This window comes from Ursus maritimus, unplaced genomic scaffold (genome assembly GCF_017311325.1).
Source record: "Ursus maritimus isolate PB19 unplaced genomic scaffold, ASM1731132v1 scaffold_11, whole genome shotgun sequence".
NCBI lineage: Eukaryota > Metazoa > Chordata > Mammalia > Carnivora > Ursidae > Ursus > Ursus maritimus.
Genome location: NW_024423453.1, coordinates 13,527,150 through 13,548,809, shown reverse-complemented (window position 1 = coordinate 13,548,809; position 21,660 = coordinate 13,527,150). Strand labels below are relative to the sequence as shown.

At 42.3% G+C, this 21,660-nt stretch overlaps 1 protein-coding gene and 1 long non-coding RNA gene across 4 annotated transcripts in view; one reads left to right on the top strand and one right to left on the bottom strand.

The window, feature by feature from the left end:
• PDE5A (phosphodiesterase 5A) overlaps nt 1-21,660 on the top strand; it is a 140,969-nt gene that overhangs the window by 93,385 nt on the left and 25,924 nt on the right. For all 3 annotated transcript variants that reach the window (XM_040626273.1, XM_040626275.1, XM_040626274.1), the window contains exons 12-14: nt 11,561-11,707; nt 16,548-16,673; nt 18,242-18,336. In XM_040626273.1, coding sequence (XP_040482207.1) covers nt 11,561-11,707; nt 16,548-16,673; nt 18,242-18,336 — 368 coding nt within the window. The remainder of the gene's footprint in view (nt 1-11,560; nt 11,708-16,547; nt 16,674-18,241; nt 18,337-21,660) is intronic.
• Nucleotides 898-11,144, bottom strand: LOC103661785. Its single transcript, XR_568264.1, has 4 exons — nt 10,961-11,144; nt 6,907-7,211; nt 6,068-6,169; nt 898-958 (listed from the first exon to the last, which is right to left on the bottom strand). It is a non-coding gene; the product is annotated as an uncharacterized LOC103661785 (long non-coding RNA).

Genomic DNA, 21,660 nt, shown 5'->3' with positions numbered 1-21,660 from the left:
GGATATATTCTCTTTGACTTTAGAAAAATATGTGACTATATTAGCCAGTGTTCTCCAGAGAAACAGAACCAGGAGGTGAGAGATTTATTCTGAGGAATTGGCTCACACAATTAATGGGGGCTGAGAAATCCAGAAGTCTGTTGTCTGCAAGGCTGGAGACCCAGTAAAACCAGTTGTATAATTCAGTTTGAGTCTAACGGCCCTGAGGACAGAGTAGCTGATGAGAAGATGAGATGAGATACCCCAAATCCATAGGAAGCAAAAAGGGGTGCATTCCTCCTTCCTCCATCTTTTGTTCTATTCAGGCCCTAAACTGGAAACCCATACTGGGAAGGGCAGTCTACTGAGCCCACTAATTCAATGCTAATCTCATCCAGAAATACTTTCACAGACGTACCCAGAAATAATGTTTAATTTGGGCACCTTCTGTCCAGTCAAATTGAGACAAAAAATTAACCATCACAAGTGACTAAAAAAAGTAGTTAAATGTGTACTTACATTCTCTATCATTGTGTTGTTATGGGTCATGTGCAAACTACTAACATACTTGTGCCATTGCTCTTTAAAAACTCTGTATTTCAATTATGTGTGTATCTTCTCCACCAGCCTGCTCTTGAGCCAGCAGCATCATCATCATCACCAAATTTAGTGATCGCTTAACAAGAACCTGGGTTACATATCTTGTCAAATGATCGAGTGAATCAATCAATCAGTAGATTCTGGAAAATTTAGACTTTGAGAGAGCCTATACTCTAGCATGAAATAACACAACTCAAGCTTCTTCAATATTCAACCAGATTTTGCATTCTTTATTCCTTAAAATGATTATGAACTTAGAAATAATTTATTAGTTGATGAAATAGATAAAGCCGCATGGGTCTGGAGAAGAGCTAACTTCAACTTCCAGCTCCGTGATCTCAGGCAAATCAGTGACTTCTTTGTGTGTCAGTTTCTTTATCTATAAAAAGAGGATAATAAAAGAATTTACCTTGCGGAGTTGTAGTGACTGGAGTTCCTGGTACATGTGTCCCCAGTATTAGTTATTGTTAGCAGTGCTGACAGTGGGAGGAAAATCAGTTCTCAGAATCTAGTAGTAGCAGCCTCAAGATCTTGATGTGTCCTGTCATGTTCCATGTCTTTTTGCCTGAGCCATTCTAATAATGTGCACTTCAAGGATGTATACCCTCATTTTTTTAAAAATTAGTCTAAGTGGAACAGGTAGGTGGAAAATCTGGAAGACAAAAGGACCCTGTGTCGTTAAGAACAAATGTAAACCTTTGTTTATAAGGTTTAACCAGTTCTCTACTTGAGGGGAGTAATCTAGAAGTGACCATTTTAGGTAACTTCTTGCCAGAGTTGCTAAAATGTGGATTTGGGCCATTGCTTTCCCATCCTGAGTTTCCAGTGTTCTTGGAAGTGAATGAATCAACTTCAATGAGACTTAAGACAAACTGAAGCTGATTTTTTTAAATTACAGTAATGAAATATTTATTTTGCAGATGAAAGGGATTCAACATATATTTAGAATTTCTTAAAGCAAATAACATTAATAATTGATCTATAGGGTAAGAAAGCATATATCTGTTGTTTCTGACACAACATGGTTCATTATTAGTGTTAACATTTGTATTATAACTCTTTGCCAAATTAATTAAATTTAATATTATGGAGAACTAGTTAGATGCTTGATGATCACAAAAAGATTTCATTTATGCGCTTATATTTACCTCCTACTCTGTGTGGGCATTATATTAGATGCCCCACATGACAGTAAATAGTAAGTCTCTACCCTCTTAGAGCTTGAATAGTGAAGGACTATATACAATATGTACAATAATTATACAATATTATATGATTATAGCCAGAAACAAAAAGCTGTAACTTTGAAGTGTACAGCATTGTGAAATTATATAATATAGAGGCATTCTAGAAGGAATGGTCTGGGACGTGTGTAGTGTTTCATGTAAGAGATGTGGCAAGTCTGTGATTTCATCCTACACTGTAATTCAGCAACATGCATCTAGGTTTTGGCTACATTAATGCTTCAAGAAATCAGATGTTTGGATTTGCAGTCGAGATCCAGAGCTCACTGCCTTCCGTAGAGACAGCAGAACTACAACTACATGTCAAACAACTATGTCTGAGAACGGCTTGAAGATTAGCAGAACTAAGACTTGACGGAACTAAAGCTATAAAGAGAAAGTCACATCAAGACAACCAGGGGCAGCAGAGATGCAGTTGCCTCAGGAGCCTCAGCCCCAGCAAGGCAGCCCACGCGGGGAGGCTATCACGATGGCCAAGGCGCTCTCTGAGCAAGAAGGGGTCCAACCTGCACATCTGGCTCTCTGACCCAGGAAACCTGCCCTGGGAAGATGAGCTCCCATAACATCTGGCTTTGCAAACCGGTGGGGCTTAAGTTCAGGAGAGCCAGAGGACAGTAGGAAACCAAGATTCTGCTCTTAATTAAAGGGCATGTGCACAGTCTCACTTGCTCTGAGTCCCAGAGTGGAGGCAACAGTTTGAAAAGTGCCTGGGTTACATGTGAATGAGATTCATTAACTAATTTAATTGACTAAATTTGGGGCATGGAACTAATTTGGGGATCTGTTGGAACTTTCTCTAGGGATAGAAGTACTGGTGGATGCCATTTTTTTCCACTCCCGTTTACCTTGCTGCCCTGAGTAGTTGCCTTACCTAGCAGGTGCCATTTCTGACACTCTCCATCTGAAGTGCTAGCACCGCTTGCCCTGCCCTGGCAGTTCCCTGCAGACTTGCCCCACGCAGTCCACCCACCCTGGCCTGTGCTCCTCCCAAGTGGCTCTACCCCGCCACACCTGATGGGAGGCCCCAGTGACAATGGCACTGCCCCAGGTAACCTCACCCTACCACAACCAGTGGGTGGTCCTCCACCCTGCCGTACCCAAAGGGGATGGGTGACCAGAGGAGTTTGCAATACAGGGTCCCACAGGACACCTACATAAAGCCACTCCTTCAAGACATGGAGACATAACTGATCTACCTAATCCATAGAAGCAAACAGAGAGTCGGGCAAAATGAAGAGGCGGAAGAATGTGTTCCAAATGAAAGAACAAGATAAAACCACAAAAAAGAAATAAATGAAGTGGAGATAAACAATCTACCAGGCAAAGAGTTCAAAGAAATGGTCATAAAAATGCTTATTGATCTTGGGAGAAGAATGGACGAATACAATGAGAACCTCAACAAAGAGAAAATACAAAAGAGAGCCAATCAGCTGAAAGAATACAATAACTGAAATTAAAAATACACGAGAGGTTATCAACAGCAGATTAAATGACATAGAAGAACAGATCAACTTCTTTAAGACAGGGGGTTGGAAATCACCCAATGAGAGCAAAAAGAAAAGAGAATTTTTAAAAATGAGGATTGTTTAAGGGACAACATCAAGCATACTAATACTCATGTAGGGGTCCCAGAAGGAGAAGAGAGAGAGAAAGGGACAGAAAACCTGTTTGAAGAAATAATGCATAGAAACTTTCCTAACCTGGTGAAGGAAGAAAACATCCAACTCCAGGAAGTACAGAGAGCCCCAAAAATATGAACTCAAAGATACCCACACCAAGACACATTATAATCAAAGTGTCAAAAGTTAAAGATAAAGAGATCATCTTAAAAGCAGCAAGAGAAAAACAACTAGTTATATATACAAGGGAGCCCCTATAAAACTGTCAGCTGATATTTCAGCATAAACTTTATAGGCCAGAAGAGAGTGGTACCGTATATTCAAACTGCTGAAAGGAAGACACGAAACCAAGAATACTCGACCTGGCAAGGTTATCCGTTCAGAATTGAAGGAGAGATAAGGAGTTTCCCCAACAAGCAAAAGCTAAAGGAGTTTATCACCATAAGCTGGCCTTACAAGAAATGTTAAAGGTACTTCATTAAATAGAAAAGGAAAGGTCAGGGCGCCTGGGTGGCACAGCGGTTAAGCTCTGCCTTCGGCTCAGGGCGTGATCCCGGCATTATGGGATCGAGCCCCACATCAGGCTCCTCCGCTATGAGCCTGCTTCTTCCTCTCCCACTCCCCCTGCTTGTGTTCCCTCTCTCGCTGGCTGTCTCTGTCAAATAAATAAATAAAATTTAAAAGAAAAAAAGAAAAGAAAAGGAAAGGTCATAATTAGCAATAAGGCAATTATTAAAGAGAAAAATCTCACTGGTATAGGTAAACATACAGTAAAGGTACTGGGTCAACCACTTATATAACTATTACGGAGGTTAAAAGACAAAAGTAATAAAATCATCTACATCTACAATAACTAGTCAAAGGATACACAAAATACGTGTAAAATATGAGGTCAAAAACAAAACACGTGGTAGTGGAGTAAAAATTTAATGTTTTAGAATGTGCTCGAACTTTAGTGACCATCAACTTAATAGCGACTGGTATATACCTAGGATGTTGTATATGAAAAGAAAAATAAAGAAAAGGTATCCAAATTGGAAAGGGAAAAGTAAAACTCAGTATTTGCAGATGACATGATACTATATATAGAAAAGTCTAAAAACTCCATCAAAAAAATTTTAGAACTAATAAATGAATTCAGTAGTCATAGGATACAAAATTAATATACAGAAATCTGTGGCATTTCTATACATTAATAACAAACTACTAGAAAGAGAAATTAAGAAAACGATCCCATTTACAATTACGTCAAAAAGAATAAATACCTAGGAATAAATTTAACCAAAGACATAAAAGACTTGTTCTCTGAAAACTGTAAAACATTGATGAAAGAAAGTGAAAGCACCAATAAATAGAAAAATCTACCTGTGCTTATGTATTAGAAGAATCAATATTGTTAAAATGTCCATTAATACCAAAGCAATTTGTAGATTCAATGCCATCCCTATCAAAATACCAAGGCCATTTTTCACAGAACTCAAACAACTAAGACTAAAATTTGCACAGGACCACAAAAGACCCCGAATATCCAAAGCAGTCTTGAGAAGGAAGAACAAAGCTGGAGGAATCACACTCCCTGGTTTCGAACTGTACTACAAAGCTAGGTAATCAAAACACTATGGTACTAGCACAAAACAGACACAGAGACCCGTGCAGCTGAATAGAGAGCCCAGAAATAAGCCGGTGCTTATAGGGTCAATTAATCTTCAACAAAGGAGGCAAGAATACACAGTGGTGAAAAGACACTCTCTCGGTAAATGGTGTTGAGAAAACTGGACAGCTACGTGGGAAAGAATGAAACTGGACCGCTTTCATACACTATATACAAAAATAACCTCAAAATGAATTAAAGACTTAAATGTAATAGTGAAAACCGTAAAATTCTTAGAAGAAAACAGAGGCAGTAAACTCTTTGAGATCCATCTTAGCGAAATTGTTTTGGATCGGTCTCATCAGGCAGGGGCAACAAAAGCAAAAATAAACAAATGAGACTATATCAAACAAGAAAGGTTTTACATAACAAAGGAAACCAAGACAAAAAGGCAACCTACTGAATGGAAGAATATATTTGCAAATGACTTCTCTCTAGCTGCGAAAGTCCTACATGGCATCTTCTTCCAATAGATGTGCTTCGTCTACATTGAAAATCTGTAGTTTGGTGTAGACCTCTTCATGAATGATCTGGGCTCAATCTTCTGGAGAACTTGCTGCAGCTTCTGCATCAGCCCTTGCTGCCTCACCTTGGACTTTTACGTCATGGAGATGGCTTCTTTCCTGAAACCTCATGAATCGACCTCTGCTAGCTTCAGACTTTTCTGCAGCTTCCTCTCCTCTCTCAGCCCTCAGAGAATTGAGGAGAGTGAGGGCCCTGCTCTGGATTAAGTTTCGGCTTAAGGGAATGTTGTGGCTGATTTGATCTTCTATCCAGACCACTAAAACTTCCTCCATATCAGTAATAAGTCTGTTTCACCTTCTTATCATTTGGATTCACTGGAGTAGCACCTTTAATATCCTTCAAGGACTTCTCCTTTGCATTCACAACTTGGCTAACTGTTTTGTGTCAGAGGTCTAGCTTCCAGCCTGTCTTGGGTTTCAACATGCCTTACTAAACTTAATCATATCTACCTTTTGATTTAAAGTGAGAGGTGTACAACTCTTCCTTCATTCGGACACTTAGAGGCCATTGCAGGATTACTGTTTGGCCTGTGTTTCCGGGAATAGGGAGGCCTGAGGAGAGGGAGAGAGATGGTGGAACAGCGGGTCAGTGGAGCTGCAGAACACACACAACATTTACCGTCTTACATGGGCACGGTTGTGGTGCCCCAAAATAATTACAGTGGCAACATCAAAGATCACTTATCACAGATCACCATAACAAATATAATAATAAGGAAAAAGTTTAATATATTGTGACATAGAGACACAAAGTAAGCAAATGCTGTTGGAAAATGGTGCTAATAGACTTCTTGATGCAGGATTACCATAAATCTTCAATTGGTTTAAAAAGCAAAAACAACGACGTCTGCAAAGCGCAGTAAAACAAAGTATACTTGTACCTCACTGAAGAAACCAGAATCAGTCTGGAACCCTAGCTGCGAGGGAGTCAGAGAAATATCTTTTTGAGCTTCCTAGACTCTTCAGAAAATGAAGGCTCAGCAGGAAGTTGATGGGGATGCTAATGGAGCCTTGTTATAGTATCTACCAAAGGGATACCCCAGTGAATGTGTCCCTGGTGCAGCTGGGAAAGATGAGAACTAGCCAAATGAAAACTTGGGGGGCTGCATTCGAGGCAGAGGAGAAACAGCTAAAGAGGCATGGAAGTGAGAAAGAGAACCTAAAAAACAAATGCCAAAAGTATCAACCTCCTCCCAAAGCCTCCCCCACAAAAATACAAATGACAATTTCAGGAAACTCAGATTATCATTTAGAGCGTTAACGCAGTAAGTAGGGATGCTACCACTTACCCAGGCTAATCCTCCTCTACGGTCACACGGAGGCTCTGGTCCTCTATTTAGCCAGGAGTTGTGGACTATCCCTTCTCTTGTGTGTGAGGAAGCCCAACAGCGACATGAATGTGGAATCAGGCGTGAAAAACACAACAGAACTGTAACAGCTAGGGTGCACCCACCCGTTTCCCTTCACCGAGGAGAGGGTCAGAGACGGAGATTGGGAGATCGAGCCCCGTACAGGCAAGTCCTCTGAGAGTCAGATGCCACCGACAGCGTGGATTTCGTTCCAAAGTGAGAAGGCAATAAGAGGACCTGGAGTCCTGTGGCCAGAGAGAGAAATATACCACAAATTCAGAATATTAAACCTTAGAGACACTCTAACCCAACCCCCTCATTTTACAGGTGAGAAAATAAGAGAGGTTGAACATCTTGTTGAGGGTGATAAATTCAGGGGAATGTCGGGACTAGAACCCTTCATAGCAAACATACCTTTTTCTTTTTTTAAGATTTTATTTATTTATTTATTTATTTATTTATTTATGAGAGCGAGCAGCTGGGAGGGGTGGGGGGAGGGAGAGCAACGACGACAAGCAGATTCCTCGCTCAGTGTGGAGCCCCACATGGGGCTCGATCTCATGACCCTGAGATCGTGACCTGAGCCAAAGTCAAGAGTCGTCTACTTAAAAGGCTGAGCCACCCAGGTGCCCCACAAATATACCTTTTACCACGTGCTTCACTTTGCTTTAAAGTTACTCTTTTTATGATCCTTATCTAATGCTGAAATGTAAATGTGGCAGTTAATCTAGCTAATTGTGATCAATGTAATAGTTGGTTTTGAGTTAAGAATGCTAAGAAATTAAAATATTTTAGAAACTCTGAATACTGTGGTGGGGGAGGAAACACAGAACACTGCTTCCTTTAACCCAATCCAGTCCTACTCCCAGGGGTCTGTTTAGTTCCACCCTTAGTGAATTTCATTTCCGGAGTCGGTTGTGTTTAAAAAAATTTTGCAAAAATGGTGAAAAGGGGCCAAAGCATTAGAAATAAAGGGTCATTAAAAAAGGTGACTTAAATGAAGAATTTCCTCTAAAGTGTCATGGAAGCTAAATAGTTTCTTCATTAGTTTGAGTGGCAGATCCAATTACAGAACTCAGAAGCAAAATGAGATTACGCTACTGACCTGTTTGCCAGATTGAATCTTTAATCCACTGAGCTTTGTGTACTTTTTTTTAATTTATTTTTTGAGAGAGAGAGAGAGAGGGCTGGGGGGGACAAGCGGGGAGGAGGGTCAGAGAGAGAGGGAGAAGCAGACTCTCCGCTGAGCAGGGAGCCCGATGTGGGACTCGATCCCAGGACCCTGAGACCACAACCCGAGCCAAAGGCAGACACTTACGTGTCCTTTTTGCATTCCGTATTTGGTTAATCGGACACAAATCAAACTCCCAACTCTAGAAGAGCTTAAGTATATTTGAATTAAGCAATAAAATACCTAAACACTGTTGCCTGAGGACTCACAAGCATTATGCTCTCTCGTGGGGGAATGAGCGGTGTTCTGTGGGATTCAATGGTATCATAGTTGAATTGGATCATTCAACCATAATACATACGCACCTGTATAGCGCCTTATTGCTTTACAAAAATCTTTTGGGGCGCCTGGGTGGCGCAGTCGTTAAAGCGTCTGCCTTCGGCTCAGGGCGTGATCCCGGCGTACCGGGATCGAGTCCCACATCGGGCTCCTCCGCTATGAGCCTGCTTCTTCCTCTCCCAGTCCCCCTGCTGTGTTCCCTCTCTCGCTGGCTGTCTCTCTGTCACATAAATAAATAAAATCTTTAAAAAAAAAAAAATCTTTAAAAGTATGTTATTTCTGTCAGTCTTCAGTGCTACCATGCAGTAAGTTATATTATCCCCTGAAGAAAAAAGTCACTTTACAAATTCTGGCAAAACAAACTGTCTCTTGAAGCAGCTGTGAAAATCCAGAATTATATAAACATAACCTATCCCGGCAATACCGCAAACTTTATTCTCTGCCCCGAGTCACCTGTAGACCATTTTGTTTTATGAAATGGTAAGAATTACAGGCAATACGTTTTATTTAAAATCACCTCTATCCCAAGCCCTTTCAAGACACACAGAAAGTTGAATTGTCTCGCCGTGGTCGAAGAGGCAGTTGACAAGGGCTGTAAATGACCTGTGGCTTGCTCACGGCTGGCTGGCAATCCGTTCCAAGAATTCTGAACTTCTGTGTCACTGAGCACAAAGTTCCAAAGGAAAATATTTGCGCGTCCCCCCCCGGGTCAGCGCGGAAAGGCTGAGTCGGGGCGCGGGGTGACTGAACACGCACAAGGAAAGACTGTTTTCTCTCCGTGGAGAGGTTAGGAATTCGAGTGTCAAGGAGAGAGACGCAAGCTGTGTTGGCCGTCTTCATCCCGTAGTGTCTAAAATATCCTTTGTGGAAGGAAAGAAAGAAAACTTTTCCCTAAGAATAACGATGCCCTAAGGAAAAAAAACATCTGTTCTCTTGTCGAGTGCAGCCCGTGTAAGGGAAGCAGCTGCAATCTGCTTTGAGTTACAAGGTGGGCTCATTCCCACCTCCGCACCGCGGGGTTGCACTGCACTGTACTGCCGCCAGCTCTGATGTGCGATGCTGCTGTCAACAATGGAGCCCTTTATCCAAACATGTTAAATCCTCCTCTCTTCCCATTTCAGCCCACGCAGCAGCCTGTGGGACTATCCTAACAGAATGCGTATTTTCTCGTGAATGTGGGGCCCGGGGAAAGAGTCTTAGTCTGGACTATGGAGAGGGTGACGCTAATTTAAAGTTTAAACGTGTCCGATAGATGTAAGTACAATGTGAAGATCAAGAGAGCAGGAGAGTGGGCAAGCGCCCCAAGACTGGTAGGGGAAAGCCGGGGATTGCTCCGTAAGATTTTATTACTTTGGACTCTTTTGGTTTGGAAACGATGGAGGTAAAGCAGAATAGTGATATCCTAGACACTCCTAGGAAAACTAAGGGGTTTGGAGGGAGTCAAGGAAAAGACACTGAAGGAAAGGAGCCGGGTTCAGATTTCCTAATTTGTCTTCCCTCTGCCTGGCACCAAGTTAAAGCCTCTTTTCATCAGGTGAATCGCAGCCCAATATGGCTAAAGTACTTAAAGCGCTGGCAGGGAAAATGGTCAAGGGGGAAAGGGGTGGGGGTTCCTGCAAGTTCCGATGCCCACCGGGCCCGGCAAGAAGTCTAAGAGAGAAGTCTGACAGTTCTGTGCCGCCCGACGGGGCCAGGCGCCTTGGCCTTGGCCAGGGTTGCTTCATGAGAATTGGGGCTCCAAGTGGCCTGATTTCTCAAAAGCCAGAAATCCTTTTTTTTTTTTTTTTTTGATGTCGTTGTTAAAATCTCCCAGTTTTAAATGTTATAACAGATTGGAATGCACTTGCCAGGTCTGCTAGTTTTCCAACCCAGGTTCGTGGGCTTCACCCTCCTTGGTGGTTTTGGGACCCTAAAACTGGAACTTATGACTCATATTAAGTGAAGGGAATAAGATTTTCCCCTCTCACTATTTAACAAATGTTCATGTTGACAGTTATCAAAGCTGTATCCATCAGTACTCACGATGGATACAGGGATGTGTAAGATACAGTCCTGCCTATAGATCCCAGGGGACTTAGGAGACGGATAAACAGGAAGTTACATTACAGTGAACTTCCTGTAATTGAACAGACGTTCCCAAGGTGGGGTCCACGCTGAAGGGCATTCATCCTTTCTTTGGATGCGAGCTGTGCTTTAAAGGAGTCGGTCAGTTAAAGAGAGTAGGTCCTTTGTAGGAGAAGCAGGAGGTACAGACGGTGATGAAAAGGAGCACGGTATATTTGAAGGCATTGCAGGTGTTTACTACAATTAAATGATTATCAAATTAAAACCAAGGATATTAATTAAAAAAACAGATTCTCCTCCAGAAGACAAAACTTCTCAAGACCCATCCCAGATTTACTGAATCAGAATCACTTGAGTTTTTTTAACGGGCACCCTAGGTGAGTCTTACAATCAGGCTCGGGTGAAGTGCGTTCTGCTCACCTCCACAGTAGAGATCGTGTCAAATCGGAAAATAGGATAGTCTGCCTGGATTATTAAGCAGCTGGGCTACTCTGGGTAAGGCCGCTAGCCTCTTTGTGCTTACGGGTCTGTACCTGAAAAACAGAGCCGGAGTATCTGCTTAGTAAGACTGTCTTACCAGTTAAGCAGAAAATACTTAGAACACGATCGCCATCCTGCTCACGTCTTGCTCCCAGCCCGTAGTACTGGGATAGGTCCCGCAGAGTTACTCAGTGTGTAGCTGTTGAATGGCTAAGACTGGGGAGGTACGAAGGGGCCAGATCCCTGGAGTCAGCTCTGCTTACTGTTCTAGGTGCAATCTCTGGGCAGCCACCCTCTCTCCTCCACCTACCGTACCTGGAACCGTATTTGTTACCGCCCAAGGGACTCATTAAAAAAAAACAAAACAAACAAAAAAACCCAGAAGTAGCTCCTTTATCAAAAGATTTCTAGGGTATACATTAAAAAGAAAAAATAAACACAATGTGTCACTTCCCTGTAGTGAAGTGAGGAAGCTTTGTGAATCATTGCTGCTTTATAAAATTAACTGTGCTCCTTCATTTTGTTCTCTCTTTCCCCAAGGCCGCTGTGGTACCATCTGCTCAGACGCTTAAAATCACCGACTTCGGCTTCAGTGACTTCGAGCTGTCTGACCTAGAAACGGCGCTGTGCACAATTCGGATGTTCACTGACCTCAACCTTGTGCAGAACTTCCAGATGAAACACGAGGTGGGAATACAGTTGTGTCCTTTGGAGAGAGAGTGTGTGTGTAAGAATGAATTAATCAATACACTGTCACCTAATGCCTACCTGAGATTTTTAAAGAAAAATGATCAACCCTAAAAAGATTTTTATTGGGTTCTTACTATTTGTCAAGCAGCAAGTCGAAGAACAGGGGAATGTACTCCCGCTGGCGGGAGCAGGGTGTGCAAAGGCAGGATGCGAGAGTGGGGCTGGGGCTGCGGAGCCCTGGTGCAGGGAGTGAGGGAAGCAAGGGAAGCAAGTGGAGAGGAAGGTAAAAACAAACCGTGTGTAACCCTGTAAGCTCTTCAGAGGAATTTGGATTTTATCCTGAAAACAATGGTGAGTCACTGAGGGGTTGTAAACAGGGAAGTAACCTGCTCCGATCACAGAGGTTATGACAACACAGTGCGGAGAAGGACCAAAACAAAGCGATCTCCTTTGGAAATGAGGGAGTACAGGTGCTTGATGGGAGGCCAAGCTTGGGGTTTGAACAGGGGTTACCCACATGGGGCGAGGATGAAAACTGATATTAACCGCTGTTGATTACCTTATTCAGCTCTCAGAAAACAGCAAGACTTCAATCAGTATCTTCTAATACCCGTGTGGAGAGAGCAGGGAATAGCTATGGGTATAGCATCTAAGAATAAGGGAGAAGAAAAAGGATTGTTTGGGGGGAAAAATGTAGTAATTTGCCTTTGAACTTAATTTTTTTCTGGTCAGTCAAATTTCTAGTTTTCTTATACAGATTTCCTGCCTGGAAATTTAAATACCTTGAAGGCCTCTACTATTTAGCAATCCACGACTTCATAAAATGAAACTTTATTAATATATACAGTGTACCCAGCACCGTGCTAAGTCTTCATTTCAGCAAAGAGTTGTCCCTGCTCTCAAAAGCCTCACAGTTAGGAATGAAAAGGAAGGGCTCATACAGCTAGGTTATTACAGTGCCATCAATGGTGTTCTTGGGGTATTCTTTCTTAAATTTAGCCAAAGTTTATATGTCTCTTGGGTGAAAACCAAGAATGACTGTCTGTGGACTCTAATACTACCCCACTCTTCTTAGAGCCACGCTGATTAAAGGACATGATGTCATTTGATTATTTCAAGAAGCTCTCAAGAACAGTTCTCTGGTTGGTATTGCCTCTGTTGGAAATTCAGAGAGCGTGGGCAGAGTAGAAAGATCATGGATTGTGAGTTATAGCTCTTCTAGTCATTAGCTCTTATTTCCTTAAGCAATCAATCTCCAAGTTCTCAGTTTCACAGTCTGTTCATTGGGATCATGGTATGACTTCCCCAGTGGCAGTCTTGGGAGAATGACACACGCATCGATGTGACTGTCTGTCTGAATGCGTGTGTATATACCTATACTCCTGTGTCCTATGACGTTCTGCTGTTTATTTTATCACCCCATTAGATTTCTCTACTGTAGGTTATAGGGCTCATTTTTTAAAGCCTTTTCTATTAATGGACTAAAGACCTCATTTAGAGCCAGTTCTAAATGTGAATCTCCGTTCTGCTTCTTGCTAGTTACATGACCTTAAAAAGTAAGGCAGCATTTCAAATCCCTGCGATTTCCCATACGTTAAACTAGCAATGATTCTGTGGAAAGGGCCCAGCCAGGCCAAAGGAATCTGATCCTTACACCTACTTATGAAGTTGTTATAAGTTGATTTATTTCTTATTTCTGAAACACCTGTAAGTTTGCAGATAGCATGTGAGTGCTGGATATGATGATAGTCACTCAGAATTTCTTTTTGTGTTTTTAAGATTTGATTTGTTTATTTGAGAGAGAGCATGCATGTACGAGCTGGGGGAAGGGCAGAGGAGAGAGAGAAGCAGACTCCCCACTGAGCAGGAGCCAGACTTGGGGCTCATGACCTGAGCCGAAGGCAGACACTGAACCGATTGAGCCCCCCCCCCGCGCCCCAGTCACACAGAATTTCTTTAGTAATCTTTTCTCTTACCCTTTCTTGAATTCTTGCTCACTAGGCAGATATTTTTCTTCAATATCTCATTCGTTTACTCTCCTTTTCTGTTTGAATAACTGCTATTCCTGACGCTGGCCAGCATTAACTTGAATATCACAGTCATTCTGATTAGCCTTCCTGCCCTAGTGACTCTCCTGTCGTGTTTATTTCAGATATTATTGTCAGTATAATTTTAGGGTAATAAAATTAAAATGTTATTGCTGGAGAGGATGTTGGCATCGTGAAGCTGGCCCGACAAAGAATCTTTCCCACTGAAAGGTCTGTCAAATCTTCATGTCCCTTCTTGGCTTCCAAATCTTGAGTTACTCTCCTATAAACATGGCAGTCATTGCTCTTGCTGACCTATGAAACAGACTCTTGACTCTACTTGAACCAATCTGCATGTGCTGTGCTTATTTTCACCTTCTGTCTTTCACACGTCCTTCCTCTCCTGAACGGACTGCCCCACTTGCAAGGCTGCTCCACTCCTGCCACAGCACACTTTTCTCTTGGGACACTGTTGACAATTTGTGGTCTCGATTTTACTTATTTCCTTTATAGGTGCACTTTTACTATTTTCACTACTGATTTAGATTCTTGAGGGCAGAAACTGGGCTGTTTTCTGGTTCTTCTCTTTCTCCCAGAGCATCTCGAGTCTGCCACTCAGGAAGCCTTCGCCGTGGTTGGAGTCTGATCAATGCCATGAACTTGCTCCCTAGGGTCATCCACACTGCACCTGATTACTCAGTAATCCCGTGCAAAAGACCGTAGTGCAGATTGGAACACGCCAGGCATATCCACCAAGCACTGAGCAGATCTGACCATGATTTTCCTAAATGCCGTTAACATCCTGATAGACCTATAAATACACAGAACAAACTGATGGCTGCCAGAGAGGAGGGGGTTGGGGGGATGGGCAAGATGGGCGAAGGGGAGTGTGAGATACAGGCCTCCACTTATGGAATGAATAAGTCACAGGAATGAAAGGAACAGCATAGGGAATATAGTCAATGATACGGTATTAAGGTTGTGTGGTGACAGATAGTAATTACACTTGTGGTGAGCACAGCATGATGTAGAGAGAAGTTGAATCACTGTGTTGTGTACCTGAAACTAATGTAACATTATGTGTTAACTATACCAAAAAAAAAATGTTTTTAAAAGACTGTCCTGATAATAGAATCCAAAACTGTACTTAAATCTCGTTCCTAACTACTGTATCCATTGGATTACCCAGTTCTCTTAGGCCCATCTTATTAGAAGTATGATAGAATAGTCCATCAGGAATTAATGTTTCATAGAGTCATTTTGGTCATTATTTAATATTATGTGATATATGTGTATTTTTAATTATACCTACAGATTTATGAATAGTAAAGAGATATACTCGTGGGTTAAATTTCTGAACTTTCATGCTTATTCTCCTCGATTCTTTAATTCATCACCAGTAATTTTCTAGAACACTTTATAGTTTCTCAGCATATCAAAGCAAGTTTAGAGCTCTTACTTAAATTCTGCCAATGAGATGAAACTATCACCTTTCTAGCTGATGTTGTTCAGAAAGGGTCATGATGAAAGAAACTGCAGTCTATTTGGGATTAACGCGTGTCAGTCTTAGGCACGCAGAAATCCTCTGCTAAATAGGGTGATTTGGAGCCGCAAGAGCTAGGGGACATTAGGGTTGCTTGTTATCAGAATTCCCTGTGGACTGCATTACAGAACAGGAACAAAAAGACCTGAAGAGAAAAGGAGGGTTATGAAAGCACTGATTTTCTACCAAATCCTGTATAAGCAATTTCTACCAACAAAGAAGTAACCTTGTTTTCAGCCTGCTTCTGCAGCCAATCATTCTGTGTTGGATACTGTTAGAGCAACATTCTTTCCCTGGTACTTTTTCCAAACCCCAGGGCAGTGCTCTTTGTGTTCGAAGCATCTCCAGTGATATCCGTAGGAGGAAGCACATATTTGTTTTTACAGATCCCCCAAAGTATAGTAAATCATTCAGAATTGAAGAGAGGCAGACTCTGATGCTAACACGAAAAATAACCGTGCTTAGGGCCCATGAGTCTCTGAGGATTTTATTGAATACACTGCTTAGAAGTTGAATTAAACCCAGCGTTTGAGATTTTCTGAAGTCTGTCTTTTTTTTTTTCCATCTTTTAAAATAAATCTTTTTCATAGGGACCCCAGGGCTTTCTTTTGCATATATATTTTTAAAAATTACTTCTTGGCAACCAAGCAATAACTCTGCCTGAATAGTTAAGCGTAGTTTAAAAGGGCCGAAGACCTGCTGATGCCTCAGGACTTGGGAGCTCCATTCTGTGCTTGACCATGCGCTCTCCGTCTCAGCCCCCAACCCACCCGCACAGTCTTGTACCCAGTACCTTTGCAGAACTAAAAGCTGGAAGCATGGGAAGAACTTGAGAGTGGCTATTTCCATGACTGTCTAAAAGTGAATCCATTCACAGTTGACTACTTGGACTCTCCTGATTGATGGCACATGGACACAACATCCTTTAAAAAGCTAGGCAGTGCCCTCCCTACCCACGCAAAAATACCTTCCTTAGGGCTCTCTTGAATTTTACATCTCGTTTAGTTAGCATGGTGGTCCACGTGGTGGGCTCCGAGGTCAAACTGTTCAAGTTCGAATTTTAGCCCCTCCCTTTACGAGCAACGTGACCTTGGGCAAGTTACCACTCTGAATGTCCGTCTGCTCATCTGTAAAATTATCAGAGTAGTAGTGCCTCCCCCAGAGTCCTGAGGGTTAGAGGTAAAGGCTTTGTACAGTGCCTGGAACATAGTAAATATGTGATAAATGTTAGCAAGTATTGTTACTACTTATGCTTTATTTCCTAAAGGTTCTTTGCAGGTGGATTTTAAGCGTTAAGAAGAATTACCGGAAGAATGTTGCCTATCATAACTGGAGACACGCCTTTAATACAGCTCAGTGCATGTTCGCTGCTCTAAAAGCAGGCAAGATTCAGGTACTTTTTAGAGCCGTTTTTATATTTAAGACCTCTTCTGGCTTTGGTAGTAAAATTCACAGCATATTCTTTCAAGTATTTTTTAATGTGCACTAATGATGATTGGAATAGTATTTGTTGCCACTTACAAAATAAGTGACATCTTGTTAATTGAAGAACACTAGCGTGGCAAAATACTTAGTTATTGATTTCCTTTCCTATGTGGTATATATGGCATATTTTTTAAAATCTTTAAAATAACTTCATGTTAAATTTAATAGTCTTTGGACAAATACTTCCTCCAGAGGAATTTTCTACAGCATAAGAAAAAGTATCAAATTTCTCATGTTCCCGTTCAACCTGCCCCGTAGTAGAATTCCTCGAAAACCATTCAAGTGGCTTCACAGATAAGTCCAGACTTCTCTTGCATTTTCTCCGGAGCACTCGGTTACATTTTATAAGTGGTATTTCATGGGAAGGGTTTTAATGTCATATACATCGACCAGAGACTGTGTACAAGGGAGATCAGTGCAGAAAAGTTCAAGTAATTCGTTCCTTTCCAGGCCAGATTTTATCCTTATCTCTGCCCTTAGATTCTAACTTCAGTGGGAATCGACTAGTTATTCTAGGTAAGTGATTCCAGGCATCCATCACATAACTGTTTTAAATTCAGAGCTTCCATGCCCTTTAAAAAAAAAAAAAGGAAATTCTAAAAATGTTGTTCTCTGTCTCTGTTTCCATAGGGAGCACATTTTAACTGGCTAGAGCTAAAAGAGGGGATTGTTGTCCAAGAGGCCATATGAAATACCATAGTAGTATTTCCCTGCCATAGCAAACATTTATAAAAAATCGGATCAGCTTATTTTGGGCTGTGGAAAGGTCATCGGGATTATACCGCTGAAGACTGTCCTTGCTTTCCATGAAGAACAACAAAATGATAATTTTGTCTAATGTCATAAACATACTACGTGCAGTGTTGAGGGTCCAGCAGAGTGGAGCCGATCATGGTTTCTACTTGTTTTCTTACTGAGGAAGGCGACCAGTAGGATAAATAATACAAATGGCAGCTGTTACGAAAATAACCTCTGTTTGGCTTTGGAACATATTGTGCAACTTCGTAAAGCCACATTTTCATTTCTAATCCTCTTCCCTGTGTATTGTTTCGCTTAATGTTCCCACCACCTCTGCTCCTTAAGGCTCGAGCGGCTAGCAGCCGAGAGCGAGGCCGGCAGAATACGCAGGGACTAGAAGGCAGAGGGCCAGCAGTTAGTTCAAGTTTATTTTGCCGATTCCACATGTATGTGGATCACGAAGAGCTAATGCTCTTTGCCGTAGGTGGACAGAGTAGTGGTTGAGGCACTTCAGCTTTTCTGTCGATAAGTGGCATTTACAGTAATGCCCTTCTGAAGCCAAAGCAGCTCCGACTCCCCGCAGAACAGGATGCTAGCGTGAGTCCTTTGTGACCCTGAAGAAGCACACGTGGAAAGCACTCGGAGAAACACACACACGATTGGGGAAAGTTGTGGTAGAATCATGAACTTCACCAAGTTGTCCCTGTCTTTCTTTCCGCGACATCCTTGGCCCTGCAGAGCAGACTCACTGACCTGGAGACCCTTGCCCTGCTGATTGCCGCGCTCAGCCACGACTTGGACCACCGCGGTGTGAATAACTCCTACATCCAGCGGTAAGGCGCCTTTCCCCAGCTAAAGAAGAAAAGGTGTCTTTTAAGTTGTAGGGCTGTCTTTTTTAATTAAGTAATGTATTTTTTTAAAGATTTTATTTATTTATTTATTTGGGAGAGAGCATGAGTGCTCAAGAGAGAGCACGAACAGCGGGGAGGGGCAGAAGGAGAGGGAGAAGCAGGCTCCCTGCTGAGCAGGGACCCACCCCCCAACTCGGCTGGACTTGGGCCTGATCCCAGGACCCATGAGATCATGACCTGAGTAGGAGGCAGATGCTTAACCAACTGAGCCACCCCAGGAGCCCCTAGGGCTGTCTTTTTTAAAGTAAAAGCCACAGCAAAATTTCATGGTACCAGATTTCAATTGATCAAGGCCCCTAACATACTCTGGTTTTACTTAAGGGAAATGGAAAAAAAAAAAAAATCCAAATCCAATATTGTGTTGGTAACATTTCTGGCCTGAAGTTCAGAAAATCTTACGTTGAGAATCTTATTTCACTAGATAATTACCAAGAGTCTTGCTTTAGTTTATGTATACCCAGCTTCAGAGCTTCATTAGAAAACAATATATTAAAACTAGTTCAAAAAAGATAGAATTTTACCCTGAAATAGAGAAGCTACTATTTGAAAAGTGCTTAGCTCGATCCGAAGTACTTAGTAAGCACTCAGTAGAAGGAAGCTTTTGGTCTTCATGAAGGCAGTGTAGCGCAGGGTCGGCACGTTGGGGCTGCCGCCAGACAGGATTCACATCCTACCTTTGCCACACGGTTCCCCTGCGACCTTGGGCAAAGGAGCTTATTTCTCTGTGCTTCAATTTCCTGGTCTGTAGCTTGGAGATAAGAGCTTACGTACCTCGTAGGGTTGATGTAGGTTTTAAGAGCTAACGCGTATCGGTGCCAGATAGGATGCGTGGTGCATATTCCAGGGTTAAGTCTCAGCAGCAGAAGCTAGTGAGAGTCCTATCAACACCAGAAGCCTGCCTTTTGGACGTTTTGAGAGTAGACACTGATTCTTGAGACAGGTGTTTCAGGCTCCCTCCAGGGCCATCCTTTTTTTTTTTTTTTTAATATTTTATCTATTTATTTGACAGAGATAGAGACAGCCAGCGAGAGAGGGAACACAGCAGGGGAGTGGGAGAGGAAGAAGCAGGCTCATAGCGGAGGAGCCTGATGTGGGGCTCGATCCCATAACGCCGGGATCACACCCTGAGCTGAAGGCAGATGCTTAACTGCTGTGCCACCCAGGCGCCCCCCTCCAGGGCCATCCTTAAGTGACATTTGCAAGGACAAATGAGATGATAAAGGTGACATCACTTTTCATCAGATTTTTGAGCCCCTGGGACATGTTTATTTACTTGTAGCAACGTAGTTGAAAAGCCTACATCTTAATGGCAAGATCTTACTACTGAGCACGTTTTTAGGTCTGCAAGTGAAGCAACGCATGGATAGACCTCTTAAGGAAATTCCAGATGCCTGGTATCTGGAGGGAATTTCAGGGAGCTCTTGAAGCGCATTCCCTTTATCTAAATAAACAGAAAACTTGATGTAACAACAATTGTAGTGATGTGGCCACTGTGTCCTCTGCTGACCTGTGATGGGAGAAGATTGCAAACCTTGCCCAGGTGTCAAAGACTGGCTCTTTCCTCTTTACGATCCAAACTGAAAGAGGACACGGTTTGGAGAAGAGACTGGATGCCCTGTCCTTTGTCCTCTGTGCTCCGCCATGTGATCGTGCTCCGGAGCCCCACGTTGACACAGGGGGAGCAAGGACATGAAAAGATGGTTAGCGCGGGTTGAGCACAGCGAACGATCCACACCAGCAGTGCGGTGTCGCCTCTGCACCTCAAAGCCAAAGCTGCACATCATACTGTTAGCGTGTGGTTGGCTCTCAGATGCCATGTTGCCCTGCTTTAGAGTGAAAAAGCACTCAGCTATTTTTTCCTTTGTTTATTTAAAAATAATCACCCGGAAAAACATCTGGAGAAACGTCATCTTCTCTTCAAAAAAAAAAAAGTCCTGGGAAAAATTCATAGACTGCAGAATCTTGCCTTCACGCACACCACAAAGCAGACTTCCACCAAGTAAGAATAACTTTAAGAAAAAAAGTTTAAGGAGTTTCAGAGATTTTTATTTCTTCCTACATCTCTGTGGTTTGAGGAGAGGAAACCAAGAATTTTCCAGGGATGTTTCTTTTTTTTTTTTTCTTTCCTTAGTGGTAAGTGAGTGATTCTTGAGGAGGATTTTCTTAACCAGGGAGCTCTTGGGGGAATAAGAGAACCGTAAACATTCCCATATAAAGAGCTAACTTGTAAAAAGGTATACAGTGTCCAACCTCGTCAGTATTCAAACACAACGTGAGGAAACCCATCATAATCAAAGAAGGCACAGAAATGAAACTAATCTATCAAAAAGATGAAAAGTACTCGTGTGGTAGCAAAGTTAGAACCTGAACTTCTCCTGTCATTCATTCTTCTTGAACATCTTTTCAGAAAATTAATTGAAGTAAGATGTATAGGAAACGATGTTTTGATCCATTATTCGGTCCTTTGATGGCTTCCTTGATCAGGAAAACTGCCATTATGAGGAGTACTTCAAGGGTGCCAGTGAAATATTTGGAGGAAGAGTTCACTGCTGCGCTTTCTTCTCCCATTTGGGTGGGAAAACAAAGAGTGGTTTCAGATAGATATTAAATTCTTATTTTAAAAACAGGCAGTCATGGGGACAAAATGTCACAGACACCTGCTAGAGAAAGCGCAGTGTGACACTCGGCTCATGTTGAGAAACCTGTTGCATTAGGCCTGCGGTCAATATGAGAAGACACTGTGGATGCATTTATTCGGTTAGATTCGAGTTTGGTATTTTATAAAGAATAGAGTGAAAGTGTCCTACATTGTAGGCAGCCGGCTAATGGGCAGTTACTAGGGCCTGGCACTTTGTTAGACAGAAAGAGAGCTATAAAGTATAAAATGTGGTTCCTGTTATTAAGTAATTTTCGTAGTCTCATGAAATAGTGGTGATCGATATGAGAAAGTACCCAGTAATTCCTGAGTTGTTTAGTAATGTGGACTGTAGGTTTTCGGCAGAGAAGGAGATGGGTCAAGACCCATGCCGTCCATCTTCAGTCTTAATGGACCAAGTGAGACAAAGTGGATCCTAAGAAGTGGGTAGGATTTGGGGAAGAGAGAGGATGAAGATATCCCAGAAACACTCCGAGGTGGGCGGGCATGCTCATGGGATGTGAGAATACTATGGCTGGCCTGTGCAGAGTCCGAAGGCTCACTGACTCGGGATGGAGAGTAAGAGGACGAACAAGGAGAAGTTAGAGGCC